General features: G+C 40.8%; 2 protein-coding genes across 2 annotated transcripts; both read left to right on the top strand.

Annotated features, from left to right (window-relative positions):
* Positions 1–3,859: 3,859 nt before the first annotated feature.
* Positions 3,860–10,352, top strand: gorasp2 (golgi reassembly stacking protein 2). Its single transcript, XM_079230019.1, has 10 exons — positions 3,860–3,961; positions 4,719–4,799; positions 4,905–5,108; positions 5,202–5,288; positions 5,426–5,556; positions 6,799–6,931; positions 7,178–7,298; positions 7,477–7,584; positions 8,209–8,331; positions 8,792–10,352. Exons 1-10 carry the CDS (start codon positions 3,899–3,901, stop codon positions 9,052–9,054), a joined length of 1,314 nt encoding a protein of 437 aa, XP_079086145.1. The 5' UTR covers positions 3,860–3,898; the 3' UTR covers positions 9,055–10,352.
* A 1,254-nt stretch (positions 10,353–11,606) lies between these two features.
* On the top strand, positions 11,607–18,090 carry ripk1l (receptor (TNFRSF)-interacting serine-threonine kinase 1, like). The gene is made up of 11 exons (XM_079220513.1): positions 11,607–11,650; positions 11,772–11,925; positions 12,934–13,090; positions 13,191–13,328; positions 13,412–13,643; positions 13,836–13,985; positions 14,277–14,353; positions 14,479–14,548; positions 14,714–15,301; positions 15,442–15,591; positions 16,196–18,090. The coding sequence occupies exons 2-11, from the start codon at positions 11,774–11,776 to the stop codon at positions 16,483–16,485; spliced, it is 2,004 nt and encodes a 667-aa protein (XP_079076639.1). The 5' UTR covers positions 11,607–11,650; positions 11,772–11,773; the 3' UTR covers positions 16,486–18,090.
* Positions 18,091–19,882: the final 1,792 nt, after the last annotated feature.

The raw sequence follows: 19,882 nt of genomic DNA, 5'->3' as shown, positions 1-19,882 counted from the left end.
TGTGTGTGTGTGTGTGTGTGTGTGTGTGTGTGTGTGTGTTTGTGTGTGTGTGTGTTTGTGTGTGTGTGTGTGTGTGTGTGTGTGTGTGTGTGTGTGTGTGTGTTTGTGTGTGTGTGTGTGTTTGTGTGTGTGTGTGTGTGTGTGTATAAAACAGTCTGTTAACATCTGTATGTATATGCCTGAGTGTGTGTGTGTGTGTGTGTGTGTGTGTGTGTGTGTGTGTGTGTGTGTGTGTGTGTGTGTGTGTGTGTGTGTGTGTGGTCAAACTACTAAAAGGCAGAAAAGCACAGATGAAAATATAACAAACTATCATAAAACTATTCCGCTGTATCATACATTTACGACGCAAAATCGAATCATTGGTGCTTTCAGCTCTGCATATATTTAATCTCAGTGCAGCAACCTAAACCAGTGTCTGCGCCCCTGAAGCTGTGTGTGTGTGTGTGTGTGTGTGTGTGTGTGTGTGTGTGTGTGTGTGTGTGTGTGTGTGTGTGTGTGTGTGTGTGCAAGTATGCACGTGGCACATTTGAGTGTATCCTGTGATGTATATTAAGCTAGCATCGTGTTGAAAATAAGCTTATTATGACCTAATGTGCACACCATGGTACCAAGCGTGTTAAGGTGAGAGGTTTTAGAACCTCCAGCAACTCATATACAGTCTGCTATATTTTCCTCCGTAAAAGTGTAAGATTTAGATTTAAAATGTCTACAGCTATCCCAAGTCTGTGGCAACTTTTAACTTGTAAAATGTTGGCTTGTTGTCTGTTTCATGCAATCATGTGATACCCATGTGTGTTTAAAGCATTGTTAAAATATTAATATTTGATTATATAAGAACTCATATTTATTGCATTTCCACTGTATGCAGATTCAGGTATTTTATTGTATATGTATCTTTATGTGTATTACATGCTAATGCACTTGTAAATGTAATCACAGGAACTAGAGTAAAGTTTATTTATAGTGATTTTGTGAGCCAAAGAAAGCAAGTCGGGAACAGAGCAATCCATTGTCCTTCATATAGAACTTCTTATAGATTATAGGTGTTTGTAAAAGGTTACCTGTGTTATTGAACCTCGACTGCGATGCAATTTCTATAGTGTGTTTCTTTCTGTGATTGTGAGTCTTTTTGACCGAATGTTTTGAGATGACTGATGGGCCTGCTGATGAGATTAAGAATATATAATTAAGAATTAAGTCTATATAATCCTCTGGCAGTTGTGCCAGTCTTTTATTTTAGAAAATAGCACAAGGATGTGAGAATGTACTCTCCTCTTGAGACTGGGAAGAACGTATTGTTGTATCTGTCTGAATCCTAATGCATTTACTGTAATATAGTATATATTAATTGTAATACATATTACCTGTATTCTCAGTGTCATGGGAACTCAATGGAATATCTTGTATGAAGAGTTCCTGTTTGTGTCTTTGCACAATGTTCACCTTTCTTTCTTCCATTGTAAATGGATGTGTACTATGGCAGTATTCTATAAGACTTACGTTAACAAAGTATTTATGGGGACCATATGTGAATGGCACAATTGCATAAAACATATTTAAGGTAATCTGTGTGGTGTATGTGGCCAATGACTCCTGTTTGTGAACAATCTGGTTATTTGATTAAGCCAGCTGTAAGGAACGTTTCCCAGGGGGCACTTTAACAGAATCATACCATCTCAAAAAAGATCTTTAATAAAGTCTATTAAAGTAAAAAGTGAGTCTGACTTATTAAAACACACACACACACACACACACACACACACACACACACACACACACACACACACATTCATTAAGCCTCTCTGCCTAATCATCTTTGAAGAGGCTTTGTTTGGCCCCCAGCTGATTATGGGATTGGCTATTCTCCAATGTGGAATGTTCCTCTCATCAGCTCCCTCTCTCTCCTAATCTTTCCTTTCCTCTCCATCTCTTTCCTTTCCTCTCCGTGTATTTCCTCTCTTCTCCCCTCACGTACTTTTCTCTTAATTTCCCCACCGATCTTCTTGCCGTTATTCACCTATGAGTGATTAGATTCAGCCTCACTAAACCAACATTTCCTAGAGAGACAAAGGCATTGGTTAGCTTTGCATGGAAGGCATGAACATATCAAAGAGTAGGGTGGTTTGTGGAGTGAGGCTGAAAGATCTAGTGAGATCATAGAGTGAGATCAGGAACGAGGATGTGATGTACTGCCGCGCCCTCTGGTGGCGAGTCTCCGTCTGCACAATAATGCTTTATTATACTACATTAGGGGGTTTAAAACCTAAGAGCATCTTAATACACGTTATAACACAACTAGAAGGAAGCCCATATATGTCAGTGCCACTGGGTAAAGTTGGTTAATTTTTTTTGTTTACTTTGTTTTAATAACACAATGGATTATGTCTTGCTCTCATTGGTTTTAAGATAACAAAGTATACAAATTTGATGAAGGTGTTACATTGAAGTCTAATAGTGATCTCAAAAGCCTAAAAGCTGTGTGTGACACCTAAAACATAATTACATCAGCTTTACATTAGACACGCAAGTAATGTCAGAACTCGGAGTCCAACAAAAATAATTTGGTGCTCATGCACGAGCTGCTAGACTTATTGAAAACAGAGAAAGCTTTCAAAACTCCAGTGCAGGGCTTTAGGCTAAACAACTGATACAGATCTTTGCATTATATATATATATATATATATATATATATATATATATATATATATATATATATATATAAATATATATATAAATATATATATATATATATATATATATATATATATATATATATATATATATATATATATATATATATATATATATATAAAGGTCAGATGAAATAGGCACACTACTGTACTAAGGCAACAGTGTATAACAACTGCGTGTCGTTGTGACACAATATTTCTTCATGGTAAAGATCAGATGGATTTGGAGATGGCAAGTAACTGCAGAGTTAGTAGGTTATTTATTTGTTCGAGAGGGACAATGTGCATTGATGAACACTTTAAATTAAAATGTAAATGTACCCAATTACAGCCACAAGTCTTATTTCCATTGTCTGTCCCCCTGCCAGAATGTACAGACTGAGTGTCCTCCAGGAAAAGGTCATGCCAAAGTGTAGTAATAAACTACAATCAATTATAGTCTGTAGCTGACAGATATATTGCACATAAGGGCATTAATTAATTTGCACATTTAGAGTTAACCCGAGTCGGGTTATCAGTACATCACATATCCATGACTAATAGCACTAATACTGCTAACCCAGGTTAAACTATATATGTGCACAAGTTTGGGTGGACAACAGCCATCCCTTCATGTGCTTTTTAAAAGTTATTTAAAAGGTTATTTTGTATGTTGTCATAGGTATTTATCAATGCACTGTAGACAGAGCACTGTAGAGCAGTCCATGTTATGGTTTAATGAGGGCAGATATCTTAAAAGATGGGCAAACTTCAACACAATTTATCATGTGAAAAAGTAAGTAGTGTGTGTTTGTCTGTTGATTTAATCTGACATAATACATTTATGATTTGTACAGCTATATATGTATATATATATATATATATATATATATATATATATATATATATATATATATATATATATATATATATATATATATATATATATATATATATATTTACAATATATTACATTCATATACACATGAATGTATATGAACGTTGAGAAACTCTTTGAATTATACAAAAACCTTTTGTAAAATTGGAACTTGGAATTTGAATGGCAAGTATCGAAAAAGGCGTTATTTCCTGCCACGTAACAGCGCATGCGCATCACCCCGCTAACCATTTGGCGACGTGTACCCGGTGTGTGGAAGTGTGAAGGTCTCTCACCTCTGCTGGGTAACGAGCTGCCATTAAAACCCCGAAAGCCTTAAAAGTGCGAGACCATGGGAGGTGCGCAGAGTGTGGAGATACCGGGTGGAGGCTCCGAGGGCTACCACGTCCTCCGGGTGAGTTTGAGAGCATCTCTAGCCCGCTGCTAGCTTCTAGCTTTGCGTCGGCTCAGAGGCGGAGGATTCCCCGGTCGGTGTGTTGACGAGAAGCCGGGGATGACTGCTGGGGCCTCCGTCTGGAGGGAGGGGAAACACACCAACACAGTGTCAGAGAAATGTTCTTGTGTGTTGAGTTGTGGCACAAGCGGTGTCTCGCGACATGGTCTGTTTATGTCGGCCATATGCTGAACGGACTTCAACCAGCACTGGTGCAGCTAGCTGAAGCTAGCGACGGAGCTAGACTGAATGACAGCTGCCAGTCTGGTTCTGTTGGTGTCCCAGAGCAACAGCGTGGACTATGACGGCTCTGGTAGCAAGATAACTACGTCACTTAACGCAGTCACGCGAAGCGACAACATTAGTAGCAAGATGCTCCAGTGAGGAAGGCTACAGTTGCGGACCATTGGTCCCGTCCATTGATCGTGGAGGTCCTGTCCTGCACGAGCAACACAAGTATAACCGGTTATTAAATGATGCCTGCGTGAATCATTTGGAACTAGCTTACATCACATCAAATCCCCTGACACGTTTGTTTCCCTAAAAGTTGCTTATTTGGAAGCCCCTGAAAACCCCAGCTCTCTTGTATGTTGGTCACACCGGGTCCAATCTTATTGCTGTACATGTACAGAATATCTCGCGTGCTCTTTCCAAGAAATTCAATTGAATGCATAAAGTCCAGCAGCAGCAGCTCAGGTGTTCTCTCATTTGTGTGCAGGTTCAGGAGAACTCTCCAGGACACCGAGCAGGACTGGAGCCTTTCTTTGATTTCATTGTCTCCATCAACAACACCAGGCTGGTAAGGGAAGCCAGCAACTGTCTCTAGTCGGACCAAGTACAAGTTATAAGGGACTGCATGATTTATGGTGCCCCACGCCGCTCTTCTTCCTCCCCTTTTCTGCAGAACAAGGACAATGACACCTTAAAAGACTTGTTGAAAGCCAGTGTTGAGAAACCAGTTAAGATGCTGGTGTACTCCTCGAAGACCCTGGAGCTGCGTGAGTCTACAGTCACTCCTAGCAACCTGTGGGGGGGCCAGGGCTTGCTCGGTGTCTCCATTCGTTTCTGCAGCTTCGAGGGAGCCAATGAGAATGTTTGGCATGTGCTGGTAAGTCACCACCAAATTGTCCATTTGTATTGATTTGTTTTATGTGGTGCAATGGTTGTTTGTACACTTACTCTCCCCCTCTCTCTTTCACAGGAAGTAGAGCCCAATTCCCCAGCATCCCTCGCTGGCTTGCGGCCGCACACAGACTACATCATTGGAGCCGACACTGTTATGAATGAGGTAGTTTACCATCACTTAAGGTCCTTGCAACTGTCACTCATGCACATCCACCACCTGATAAGGATAAGGATAATGATAGAGATTGTGCGTCTTCTAATTTTACCCACTTCTCTGTGACTGTATCTCTTTATCTGCAGTCAGAGGACCTGTTCTCTCTGATAGAAAGCCATGAGGGGAAAGGACTCAAGCTCTATGTGTACAACACGGACACAGATAACTGCAGAGAAGTGATCATCACACCCAACGGTGCCTGGGGAGGAGAGGGCAGGTAATGCAGACTTTTGTTTCTTTTTAAGTAATCCGTAGTGGGTTTTGTAGCCATCTAGTCGACACTGGCAACGAAGCCGGGGCAGCGGTTGCGAGGAGCGATGGTCGACTAAACATGCTGATTTAAATCGGCTACAATGGATATTTCCATAATGATCAAATTAAATGACAAATGTGTGAAAACAATTATTCTTGGTTGCTGGTGAAACTAAAAGGAAAGTGATTATGTGACTTGTCTGGTGGACACAAATTGTAATGTTGCTTTATTACTGCTGCATGTGTAATAAGCAGCTTTTTGTTAACAAGTTCGCCACATCAACTTAAAGTTCACATTTTGACCTCTAATAGCGCTGTTTTTTTGATGAATGGACCCGGGTTTGGTTTTATCAAGTGCACAATCAAGTTGACATGACACACATTCCTACCAAGAGTTTCACACTGATGAATATGGCTGTAACATGCCAAGATACACAGCAAAGGCAGTGATTCAAAATACCCCAAAATTGGCTGAGCATGTTTTATGAGGGAAATGTATTGATGTGTTCACGACTCGTTTCTGCTGCCCCCAAGTGTTCATAAAGGTTATTATTACAGGTTTAAAATTAAGAGTTGTTATTCCTGTAAGTCAACTCGCAACAACCTGAACAGCTATGTCTGTTTAGTCTCTGCTTGTTGCCATTTGTGTGACCACTTTTCTATTTTGCACTATTCTCCATTGATGTAGTTATTTTTCTACATCTAGCACAGGAACATGAGGGGCATCTCTATTTTAAACCCCGCCCACAAAGTTCTGATTTCCCAACACACCCATGGCCATAAATATGTTCACCACCTGACTTGCTTGAACTCAGAGATATGAACGACCCGATGATCTGCAGAAAAAAGTGTCTTATGAAGTGTTGGATGAATAGATTTTCAGCAATTCATAAGAAATATTTAAAACTTAATGAATATCAATTTGTGTGATGTCTTTTTTTTAATTAAAGAAAGAGTTATAAATACGGTTATAAGACAAAATATAATTCATCCTTTTATAAAATCAAGTACTCAAATTCCTCATTTCCTCGTGACTAGCAGGCAACCCCGACTCCCAAGTTTTCCCTAAACACACGTCTTGCGCTCTCATTGGCTGTAGCTCCAGACAGTTATTCAGTGGGAGGAAACCAGGCCAATCTCAAATACTTGAACGAAAATGTCTCGGTTTGTCAGTTTGGATTCTGAACTACCTTTCTCCCTTTTACAGTCTCGGATGTGGGATCGGCTATGGATACCTCCACAGGATTCCTACTAGGCCTTTTGAGGAGGGGAAGAAGATCAGCTTCCCTGGAAACTCTCCCAGTGAGCCTGTCAGTCCACTGAAGGATGGATTCACTGAGGTTGGCACACACACACACACACACACACTGTACACACACGTATTCCAGGTTGAACGTTATTTATATGGGTCGGCTGTTGCCATGTAGTGATCGTAAGACTAGAAAGAATGTGTAATGTTGTGTTTGCGCATGTCCACAGTCAGCAAAAAGCAAAGTTAATTGCCCGTTTGGATGAATGTGATCTTCTCTGTTTGACAGCAGCATCTCTTTCTCTACCACCTCTATCTTTTCTCTTCACCTCCTTAGGTCCAACTTTCAGCAGTGAGCCCACCTACTGCGCTCGCCGTCCCTACTGGCCTCGAAGAGTCACTGTCGAGCCTGTCAATCAGCACAGCCCCGCCCACCATGCCCAGGGAGCTACAGACAGGTATTTTTTTGTTTTGTTTTTCTTCATTCACACACATCCAAAACTCTAACACGTTGAGCGCGTTATATGGTGATTTGTGAATTGGGAGGGAAAAAACAGTGTCACTCTCTCACAATCAGTGTATTTACTCTGTATATATGTTTCCGTAAAGGGTTATTTGTGTTGCCCTCTCCTCCAGGTTTGCCTACTGTCCCTCTGCTCCCCTCCTCCACCAGCCACGCCCTCGGCCCACTCACTCCACTGAATCCCGCCACCACCGGTTTCAACCCCGCCACAACGATACCAGGTGAGGGATTTGTCAACGTAGTCGTTCAAAGCACATGACATCAGTCTGCTGAGTCTGTGAGCCTTTAACACCAAACTTTGGGGGAAAGCCAGTGGATGGCAGAGGCATGACCGCTCTGCCTCCACAGATTGATGAATGTAAACACCCTTTCAGAATAAAAGAGAAAGGTCTGCCTGAACTGCATGACGTAACATTGAGTCTTACTTTGTGTACATGGTACACACACCACTTGTTAAGGCCAAGCTGTGACTATCAGTAAACAGTAAGTATGTTCATTTCAAGAGCTTCAAGTGGCTACAGTTCCCCAAAAATAGCCAGTGTCTGAGTTCCTATCAAACTACTATCAACCTTTTTCTGTCTTTATTCTTGTTATTGGTTTTGTTTGCCACATAAACAGCAAGTCGGCTGTCTGAATTCCTACTTCTTCTTCTTTGGATCTTGTTGGCTCACACAAAAGGCCATCCGAGTCTTGTGTGCCGCTCCTTTAAACGAGTTCCACTCTTCCTTAAATGTACAAAGTTAATCTTTTTGCAGGATTTTTGCCCAATTTTCATTTCCAAATCTTCTTCCCTGTAGTAAAGCCGATTTAAAGCAATTTGTGTGTCTGTGTCTGTGTGTGTGTAGGTCTGATGTCCCTCCCAGGTGGCTTACCTCCGCTCCCCAACTTGCCCAACCTCAACCTGCCACTCCCAGACCTCAGCGCCATGTCACTAGCAGGCAGCACCTTAACATCAGGAGGAACAACAGGTAAACAAAGCAAAGGCATCAATCACTTGGAAAGATTTTCTCTGAATATTTGTGAAGCTTTTGAAATTGTAATATGATAGTATTGTCCTTCAACTGGAAATGTCTGCCTCTATATATCTATGTAATCAACTGGTACATAAACCTCAGTATAAGGTTTATACTTAATAGTATGAGTATATGCACTGTTACGAAGAGCATATATGATTATACTTAGTATGAGTGTATGGTCTAATACTTGGTATGACTGGAATTTACACTACCTATACTCTGAATATAGTAATACATCATGTATACTATATACTAGAGTAAATATTGATTATTTACTGTCCAAAACAGCATTTATCTCTAAATGTCCAACAATTTAAGTGTCAATGCATAGCGTGGTTGTTTGGTTCATTTTAAATATACATTTCAGCAAAAAATCGACTCATCACTCTTCTTTTTCTTTCTTTTTCCTCAGGACACTCTCTGGCTGCTTTCCCACCCCTCAACTTCCCAGGTCTGGCCCCCTTACCACCTCTGCCCCCCATGCTGGCCTCCCAGCTGCCGCCTCTCCTCCATCAGGGAGTGATGCCCCTACTGCCCCTCTCAGCCCCCGCCCCCACAGCCTCGGTCACGGTCACAGCAGCGCCTGCAACCGAGCCCGCCGTTGACCGCACAGTCTCGACAGAAGCGGCCTCCACGGACTCACCAGCCCCAACGGAAACAACATTAATGTCGTAATATGTCCAAGAAGGTTCCACTTGCCATCAAACCAAAATACATACCCGGTTACTCTTTCTCTCTCTCTCTCTCTCTCTCTCTCTCTCCCCCCTTCCGCCTGGCTTTCTCTATGTTTTTCTATTTATTTGGCCAAGAGGGACAGGCAGACAGCTGCACCAGTTCAGACACAGGTCGGCATGTTCCAGGTATGGGTGGGGAAGCTTGTTTGGAGCGATGAAGGATGAATGGATATGAAGAATGGAGGACGGCTGTAGACTGGTCTAACCAACATGTCTTTGTTACCAGATTGTCTTGGAGCTAGTCCAAGCCACTGTATGAGGACGACGAGATCTACCCTTCGGTTGGTAGTTTGCTTCACACTTTTGCAGTTGTAAGGATTTTCCCCTTTCAAATTTGGCAATTCATTTAAAATATATATATGTATGAATGACAGTTTATGTAGATGGGGCGGGATGATTAATCAAGTTAAATCACTATCCACATCATGAATCCCTTTATAAATAAACTGAGATGAGCTACAACAACCAATGGAGCTCACAGTCGGGACAAAGATATCAGAAGTGGGCCTACAGGAGAAAAGAAACATCGTGCAATGCTGTATTAAAACCTAGATAAACGTTAGTGTAAAATAAAAATTCATCATGTTACATATTTTTGGTCTTATCGTCCAGCCCTAATGTAACCTTTTATTATTAGTTCATAGAACCCCTGACCAATAGATACATTTGATTGACATGTATACTTTTTTTGTTGAAAGTGCGTTATGACTGTCTACACCCAATGAATGAATCCACCTTTTTGTGTTTTGGAAATTATTAGTCTGTCCCTTTTTGTATGTCTCCATGTATACAGAACTCTACAGTATCCGTCTCTACCACACAGGGATGGTAGCAGCCTGAAGGCCTTGCCAGAGGGACAAAGGGTTTACAGTTTCAGCAGCTACTGAGTAGAGTATATGTGCTCACTGTTGGGTGAAACATGGGTGCAGGGGTATTAATATTTACATAGCACGTAGTATCCCCTGGGCATGGCTGAAGCGAATCGGTAGGCAGTCGCAGTGACGCAGTACAACCACAAGGGGGTCACTGTAAAATAACTTTCTGAAAACATCTACACTGCACAGTGAAAGCAATAAAGCCAAATTAATTTTACATCATGACTCTGTGTCTTTATGTCATGTTTGTTGCTTCTACAGTGTTAGTTCATTCCCCTCATTGCCATTGCTTTTGAACAAAAGCAATAAAGGTGGTGCAGTAAGCGAAAAGTGATGAGTAAAATGCATTTTATGTTAATATGTAACGGTATGTACAATTAAACTGTTTTCATTGCTTTTATACTTTTGGAGATATATCAAAAACATTAAACTTCATAAAACCCGTTCAGACTTCAAAATGTATTTCCTCTTACAAACTACACACTCCAAGATCTGCCATAATAGATACTGTTATAACTTTTCAAGATAGTTTTTTTCTTATTTTTAAGTTATTCTTATTTCCATAGTATCTGTTCATTCTGTGTGATTTGTTCGATTTTACAAGATAGGCATTATAGGAAAAATATAGTTGTTGCACCATTCCCAAACCTTTGTTTATATAGGCAAGACTGACTCCATAGTAAAACCTTTGTGAGCTTATTTTCTGCAATAATATAATTCATGTATTTGTAGGCCAACCCTGGAATTTAGCATCGACATCCAGGGGGATTCTCCACAAAAAGCCAACTTTTGAAACCAACTTCAATTTTTTTTAAATATTGCACACAAAAAAAGCTTTGTGGCAAACAAATGTTTCTGATACTTGCACGTTTAGTTCAGCAAGACAACCTTCACAAGTGAACTCTATTTGTTGTATTTGTTAAGTGTGAATGCAGTCTCTAAAATTAAAAAGCTAGTTAAACTACAAACAAACTACACCGCGGTCGCACGAGCCCGAGTCGTCACACACGACGAGGCGCACAGTGATGACGTTTGTATTCACATTTAGCAACTTGTTAGTCTTCTTTTCAAGACACGTTACACGTTTCCAACTTCCTGACAGGAGTATGTATGGTTGTGTTTCATGTTGTAGAACAACACGTAGAAATGTCTTAAAGTTGTGTTTACCACTGACTTTATTTCAGGAATCTCACCAAAAACACTTCGAGGCGAGGGAAGCGGAAGTGCCAACATGTTCACTTACATCCGGGTCTCTTTTAGACCCATTCTTGGAGCACTGTATAATGTTTTTATCCACAATGGGGATAACAAAATAAATGAATCCGTTTAGATCAGTATAGTGTTTATTTTCTAAATGTTCTTGTGATAAATGCATTAAATATATGTTAATCCTTTCGTTAATAATGTAATAAACATGTCAGGAGGGGTGCATAAGTACATGTATATAATTGCTTGGGTTTAACCAGAAATACTGCAGCGAAGTCGCTTGCGTTGCAAGAGAAATTAGAGGATGCTTTATTATTTATTCTCAATCCGAAACTACACTTTCTAAAACCGTGTTTCGGTTTCGGGCGTCATTGGTTCTCTCCACTCACTTCTCGAAAACTTCCTGGATTACTCGACACGCACTGCGAAGCCTCGGCACGAAACACTCGCCTCTCAGTCAGTCTCGTCCGCATATTTGCATTTACTGCTCTCTTTTTTTAGCCACTTTGTTATGCGTTTTGCTGAACTGTTGTTGAGTGTGTGTCGATCAGCTGCTTTATTGTGACTTTCTAACCAGAGATGGCCACCGCTTCGCTTCATATGAGATCGGCAGATCTCATTAAAAAGGAGGCCCTGGACTACGGGGGCTTTGGAGAAGTGTACCTGTGCTACCATGTCACCCTCGGACAGGTGGTGTTGAAGACTATGTATACAGGACCGATTAGCAACGTGTAAGTTATGTGTGTGTGTGTGTGTGTGTGTGTGTGTGTGTGTGTGTGTGTGTGTGTGTGTGTGTGTGTGTGTGTGTGTGTGTGTGTGTGTGTGTGTGTGTGTGTGTGCAGCCTGCTGGGTATTCCCCGCGCTGGACTGGTAACTTGAATCATGTGCCCCTTCAGGAGGGGAACTCAGCGAGTCTTAAGACTTATATAGTCTTATATGTGTGTGTTTTTTTGTATTTATTTGACAAGATGTGGTTATGAGATATCGGCGCAGGAATGTTCGAAACTACTCTGTAGGTTCATTTTGGTTTCCTCTTCGTTCGGGAAGAAATTCAGATTAAAGAACTTCCTTTTTAGCTGAGAGCGGAAATGCGGATGTAGGTCAAACATCCGTTTTTTTCTTCTTCAGATAATATGTTATAACAACGTCTCTGTTCGTTAATGTGCAGCCCATCTCCTTTGGGGAAAAAATTAAATAATAATTCCTATTTTTATTGCAGCTTGACATGGGATCTCTGAAAGGTGATTTAGATTTTCTATTGTCCTCAAGGGATGAAACTGCCAATCCAAATACTTAATGTCAGGGTATCTCTAGTGGTATCTAGTCAGGGTATCTCTAGTGTACCAAATACCAAGCGTTGATCCAATACAAGTGCTCTTTTCGCCCCCCCCCCCCCCACCCCCCCCTCAACATAACATCTTTATGTCACAGTGTGGAACTCATATACATGCTTTTTTTTAAATGTAGGATAACATTTGTGCATGGCTTTCTGTAGCACTGAACATGTAGTTTGTGGCACCAATTGTCTGAATGATTGTACCTGATAGCAGAAATACTGAATTATATCATGCTGTTGTCAAAGACACTATTTCATGATCAGTCACATCTGATCCTCTTTTTATCGGTGCATCACCTTGTCTTCCCACTAAGTCCACTGTAGGACTCCACGTGATGCAAGTCATGCCACTTAACTGGCAGATATCCGGTTCTCACTTTTTTTTTGTACTCTCCCTTTCCAGAAAGAGTCAAAGGTCACTGCTGGATGAGGGGACCATCATGGCGAGCCTGAACCATGAGCGGGTGGTGAAGTTGCTGGGTGTGATCATGGAAGATAGAGACTGCTCGCTAGTTATGGAGCTCATCCCCAGAGGCAACCTGTCAGTCATGCTAGATACGGTCAGCAGGTTTAGAATTAGTCTGTAACTCCAAACCGTAACGTAAATAATCACGTTATATTTATACGAATGGATGTATTAATACACTAAATTCTTCCCAGGTCACTGTGCCGGTATCCATCAAGGGCAGAATCATCTTAGAGATTTTGGAAGGGATGGTGTACCTCACAGAGAGACGAGTCATACACAAGGACATCAAGCCAGGGAACATTTTAGTGGACAAGGATTTTCACATCAAGGTATGTCACACACTAAGGCTCGTGACACGTTTATGATTCTGACAGCAAGCTGAAGTATTGTGCCTCCTCTGTGTTTTTTCTAGATCGCAGACCTCGGCCTGGCCACCTGCATGACATGGAGCAAGCTCACGAAGGAAGAGTCTCGCAGGAGGAGTCGCATGGGGCTGTCAGCAGAGGTGAGAGGTGCCGGCACGCTGAGCTACATGGCCCCTGAGCACCTGGAGAGTGTACACACACCCTCCACTGAGAAGTCTGACGTCTACAGCTTTGCAATCGTGGTTTGGGTCGTCCTCACAGGTCAAGAGCCGTACGAAAGTGAGTTGGGATGTCGAAACACGATCAAGCCCTGATGATAAGACACATTTTACCCATGGATAAATAAGCGTTGAGGCACTGTTTTGAAATAACAACCATCAGGTTTATTGAACAGGCCATGAACAGGCCATTATTTCAAAGTACATTCGGTGAACCTCATGCAGACAAACAAAGTGTCCTTTGTTTGTCCAGACGCAAGGAGTGAAGAACAAATCAGCCAGTGTGTGCGAAACGGGGACCGACCTGCGGAGGACCTTATTCCAGACGACACGCCTGTCGAGATGATTCAGCTAATGAAGAGATGCTGGGATCACAGCCCGCTGCAACGGCCAACGTTTAAAGGTGCATTTTATGCTTGTCTTGTGTGCATTAAAGGATACGTTCTTATGTGGATCATTGGAGTATGATCACACAAATCACCAACGTGATCACACACTTAAAAGAAATCTTTTATTGTTGAATTCAAAGAAATTAAGGCTTGAGTTTGTTACGTGTTTGGTAATCAGTAGCTAATATGCACTTTTTAAGATGAGTATTATGATATTGTTGTAACTTTGTTATAATAACGTAATTTGACCCCTTCCGTTGACCATGTGGCTCTTCTTCTCCTCCCTTCCCTCCCTTTTCTTGCAGAGGGCTACAACTTCTTCCTTCCTTTCTACACGGAAAAGCTTAAACAACACATAGAGGAAGATTTACTTGATTTGAGGGTATGTATACAAAATCAAATGTTTTGAAGTAGGATTAGATGTGGTTAACACAAAGTGGTAGATTTGAAGTTAAATTAAAGCCCAAACATTTTCATATTATAATAATGCTCGTCATTTTCATGCAGAAATTATATGAAGGCCCTGAGGAACTTGTGGAGAAGATGAAATCTTTATCAATGGATTATTTATCGGCAGGTGAGGACTGTTGGTAATCTGGATGGCCTGAATATTCTGTACTCACTCTAATGTCCACTCTGATTATGTCTTGCATTCAATGGTCTAAATGCTCAGAAATCAACAGAATACTTTTGAAAAGGAGTGAGTAGCATCATTGCTTCAACGTCTCTCCTTACCTCACAGATTGCCCGGCTCCTTTGGTGAGTTCAGACAGAAGTGTACCTGGGCCAGTCGAAGCCAGTATTGAGGACATGCATGACATCCAATATGAGCCCCCCGCAGAGTCCGTTCAGACGGATGCAAAAGCAGCCCCTTCGGCTCTGGAGGAGAAACTGGGTCGGGAGCTTCAGTACCACAAACATGGTAGCTATAACTGTGAGAACCAGCAGGATGCTGCCCACTGCCTCCATCACAGCAACGCAAATCCTTTCCTGCAAAACCACGTCAGCCCTTCAGATCACGCAATCAGGCAACCGGAACCGGACAGATCCTCCTTCGCATCCTCGGTCCATTCCTGGACGAAAGCTGAGCCGGTGCAGCCCACCAGTCAGGAAAAGGGTTGTTATCGCCCCACCGCGGGTCTCTATGAGTCCATGAACTCCGCCACACTGACTCCATCCCACTCGGCCAGCAATCCTTCTCTATCACTGTTTAACCAGCAACATCCACTTTCCAACTATGACCGCCAGCAATCCTGGCCAGTTTACCCAGTGTCTGATACGTCTGCTCCTGGGCGTCTGCTGGTCCCTTCCACACAACAACAAGATCCAGGTACAAACAAACAGGAAGCCTTTTTGTTGAAGCGTTTCTTCAGTTAATTGTAGCTCTAGATGCCAGAGGTGTTTTCACCTTTTGACTGACGTGTATTGGAGAGACTGAGTCCATGTGTTCTTGCTTTGTGCTTGTTCCAGCATCTCTTTTCATAAAGAATGCCAGCGGCATCCAGATTGGGAGCAACAACACAATGACTATCCGAGGTTACGAGTCCACCAGTAGTTTAGTGTCTCTGCCGTGTAGCGCCTCTGCTACCTCTCCCATCAAAGAAGGCATTCTGAGATATGGTGAGACATGGCAACATTTCGTTTTTTGTTGTTGCTCCGTTTGCAAACGTGTTGGTTTGTTAGTAGAGCGGCAACTAACAATTATTTTCATCATCAATTAATAATGTTTTCGATTCATTTATGTTTTTGACATAAATGTCAGAAAATATCGACCAACACAACATGCACTTATTATAATTTTGCACATGAAACCATTCCATATTACAATTCATTGTCTTTTCTTCTTTCTTTCTATCCAAAAGATAAACAAATCCACTTTGCTATCAAATATGAAAAACAAAAGCATAGAATCCTCATATTGGAGAGGCTGAAATCAGAGAATGAAAAAGAAAATGACTAAAACAAATAAAGGTTGTTTTTTTAAATCGTCGAAAATATTTTTTTGTCCAGTAACAAACTGATACGTCATATTTGAGTTTGTGCTAGTAGTTATTTATAGGCATTAACACTTTTATAAGTAAAGTAAGTAATGCATTGTGCACTCTTTTGGATGGCAGGTCAGGTGAGCAGTGTTTTCTAGTATGGAAATGAGAGCTAAACTTGAAACAATGTTCTCATTCAAGCTAGTGCTCCCTCTAATCGATGTATCTTGTATGTCATCCAGAGGACCACGCTGTGACCGAGGAGCACTTGGATCTGCTGAGGGATAACATCGGGGCCATGTGGAAGCGCTGTGCGCGGCGACTGGGTCTGACCAGTGTGGAAATAGAGACCATCGAGCACGACTGTGACCGCTACGGCCTGCCAGAGATGGTGCACCAGATGCTGGATCGCTGGAAAATGAAGGAGGGAAGCATCGGCTGCACAGTTGGGAAGCTGTGTCGCGCTCTGGAGGGCAGCATAAAGGTAGATGTCATCCAGAAGATCTTGGACACCTGCGGTACTTCCTCCTAGGTCAGATAAACATTCAACCTCGTTCCCTCTGAATACTTTCTACCGATGATGGTTACATTTCTGGAGCAGTTTGCAACATTTAAAGGCTATCAAAAACCAAAGATAACATATTCGTTTTGGTCTCAATATTGTCTCTGAATACAAGTGAATAGAATGTCAACCCAGCTTCATCTTTCCAGATTTTTTTTAAATCTTTGTTACTCATTATAATTACCACAGAGCTCGTTGTCAACTGTTTTCACTTTCTGGGACTCACTCATTTCGACAAATTGATCACAGGACTTGACATTTATTGTGACAGTTTAAAAGCTCTGAGTGCCTTTATGAGCGATGGAGACGAACATGGTCAGGGTTCAGGTTTTTCTTATCGTGGGATTTTAAAATGATTGTTTATTTTATAATGAACTATTAAGTAATTATAGCCTAGCCTTTCTTATTCACGTGCCAGATGAAATGTTGTAGTTGGCGAGTCAATGTAGGAAATAATACATAAGTCATACTTTCAAGAGAAACACTGGGCAAGTATGTTCTTCAGAAATTGTTCCCTGAAAGATCGCTTTGTGGAGAAGCCCCTGCGATCAGTTACTGAAGCTCTAAATGAAGAATGGACTCATCTTTGGGGATAATCGAACGGTACGTATTGATTTATTCCAGCCCAACACAAACATAAAGACTCACAGAATCACAGAACAGGTAAGAAGATTAAAACACAAGGAGACATTTATACCATTAATACGTGCATCCAGTAGGGGTCAGTAGACGATACATTCGTGAGTAAATGAGACCTGTTTTTGATTATGTGGTCCCATCTCCCCAAATTACAGTAAAGGTGCGTGAATTATGAATGAGCTACTTGCATGAGTTTCCAGTGTGAGTGGAATTACTGTCGTGATGCAATATTGTCTATAAACTGTTTAGCAGCTGTGCTGCACTTCTACTGTACCACACATTTTGGATTACAGGTTACTTCTCTCTTACCATCCAAAGATTAGATTGTCTCTGAGATGTAAAGTGTCTTTGTGTGTTGGGTCTCACAGTTGCAATGTAGGTCTCCCTACACGGTCGCTCTCCCCAAACCTGCATCTGTTTTAAAGACATTTTGATATTCTGAATAAACTGTATACATACGTTTCTAAAATTCCAAAGTAAATGTATTTCATAGATTGCACTACACGGTATTGTTTCTAGTTAAGTATTTACTTCAGATCTGATTAGTTATTACATATCAATATAATGACAACATCTACACAGCTGTCACTTCGACTACATCCAGACTGCAGCTGTGTACCAATTCCAGACTGCACCCTAAATCGAAGCTAGTGCCAAAACATAGCATACTCAAAAAAAGTGGTTAACTTTGCTCTTGACTCACATCGTTCTCTGACAATGCAATGCACAACGGGAATGGAAAGGTTATCACAGCTGGAGAGACGATGACAACAAATTAACCTCAGAAAACACTCCGTAGTATACAGTATGGAATTGAGACCGACTAAATATCATGTCTCTCAAAAGCACATTTCCCTTCACGACCCAGTAAAAAGACCTTGTCTAAATCTGACTTGCAATAGTTCCAAATATAATGTGCAGGCTTTTTGTATATTGCATTGTGGCCTTGCTTATTGTGTTGTGATGATTGACTGAATAAAACACACAAACAAACAAACAAACATTGACCCAATGTAGACCTGATGATAACAGTTAACCCCAATAGACTCTTGTGAAAGCAGATATAATATATATATATATATATATATATATATATATATATATATATATATATATATATATATATATATATATATATATATATATATATATATATATATGACAGTATGTTGTAGAATGTGGATCTTCTTCCTGAGCTCTAGAGTTTAAACAGCAGTGTGTTGGTCCAGATTATCCGCTTTAACTCCCACAAATCTTTTCCCTTTTACTGTTGTCATTTAAAAGACTGTTTGAACTCCCGTTTAATGGATTTCAGATGTGATGATAGTGCGATACCTCTGCTGTTCTTTTTTACCTGCTGAGTTCAATAATCCCTCCACTAAACACAAGAAAATCCATCCTCCCACGCCATGATGTATTATTGATAAAGTCCTGGGATATAAACGTGAACAGGCTTTCTCGTTTCTTAACAATAATTACATCCATCTTCTATCAGATTCAGGGATTCTGTTAAAGTTGTATCCTGTTGATGGATAGATAAAATCTAATGAACTAGTTCAGAAGCAGCATGCTTGCTACATGGGACCTACAACATGACAAGTAATTAAGAAATTGGTAAAACGACAATATTCTAATTAGAATAGATAGCAGTTGATCGCAGTTCATGAGGGTTAATAACTCTGCGAGTGGCTGAGACTCTGAAACGATAGTTAGAGCTGTCTGTCAAATAATTGGTCCTGAGGGATCGCCTGAATGCCAATAGTCATGTTTACGTCACACAATGTATTTACACACAACAACAATTACAGACAACATGAACTTTCTCCTCTTATGAATTTATCTACAGCTGCATATTTGGAGTGGATTGGATGTTTATACAGGTAGATATCGTGCAGTGCAATAATACTGATAATATTATGCAGCAGCAGTTGTGTTATCTCCATAGATAATTGATCAAGCACCATAAACTATGTACCTGCACTTGTCAAGCCTAAACAATACTCTGGCTGGCATAGTGAAGGACATGTTTACAGCTTCTTAAATGAGACAGCTCTCGGTTCTCATGGAGGCATTTTGGTATACTGCTGTAATAAAAGGGGTGTTCATTAGTGAAGAGTATCACTGCGGAAAATCAAGGGAAGAAGGGTGATGCTAACTTCCCGGGTTGGTCGAGAACAAAACGTCATTCCTGTACAACTCAGACCCAGAAATGCTAAACATATTTTTTGCATTTTATTTCTTTGTCTTTTGAACTAAAAAAAACATGCATTGTTTCCAATGTTGTGTTTTTTTTTTTTAAAGTATTCCTTCAAAAGCCTCGAAAGCTTGTTTTCTCAATCAGTTTCTTATCATGAGTGATGAGATCCACATAAATACACAATTTTCTGTCAAAGTAACCAGTTTTGGTTATTTCACGCGACAGATGTCTGTATTTATGTTGTTCTCAGTGTTCCTCTAACTAATTTTGAAAAGGTTGGGGCTAATTTGGAAAAAGGTGATGTTGTGTACTTGCACCAATCAGGATTCAGCGACATTTGAATCGGAATCTGATGACAGTTGGTGGATTGTTTCATTAGTCAATCTAATCTCATCAAACCACATTTACACACAGTCCTGATGAAGCAGATTAACGACATTTTACTCATAATGACTATTACCTAAGGAACTTCTGGTTGCTGTGTAGTTAATCATGAATGTTTAAGGATGTAGAGAAATACTTCTGAAATCA

This window comes from Taurulus bubalis, assembly GCF_910589615.1.
Source record: "Taurulus bubalis genome assembly, chromosome: 1".
Taxonomy (NCBI): Eukaryota; Metazoa; Chordata; class Actinopteri; order Perciformes; family Cottidae; genus Taurulus; species Taurulus bubalis.
Note: the sequence above shows the minus strand (reverse complement) of the source record. Positions and strands in the feature narration are given on the sequence as shown.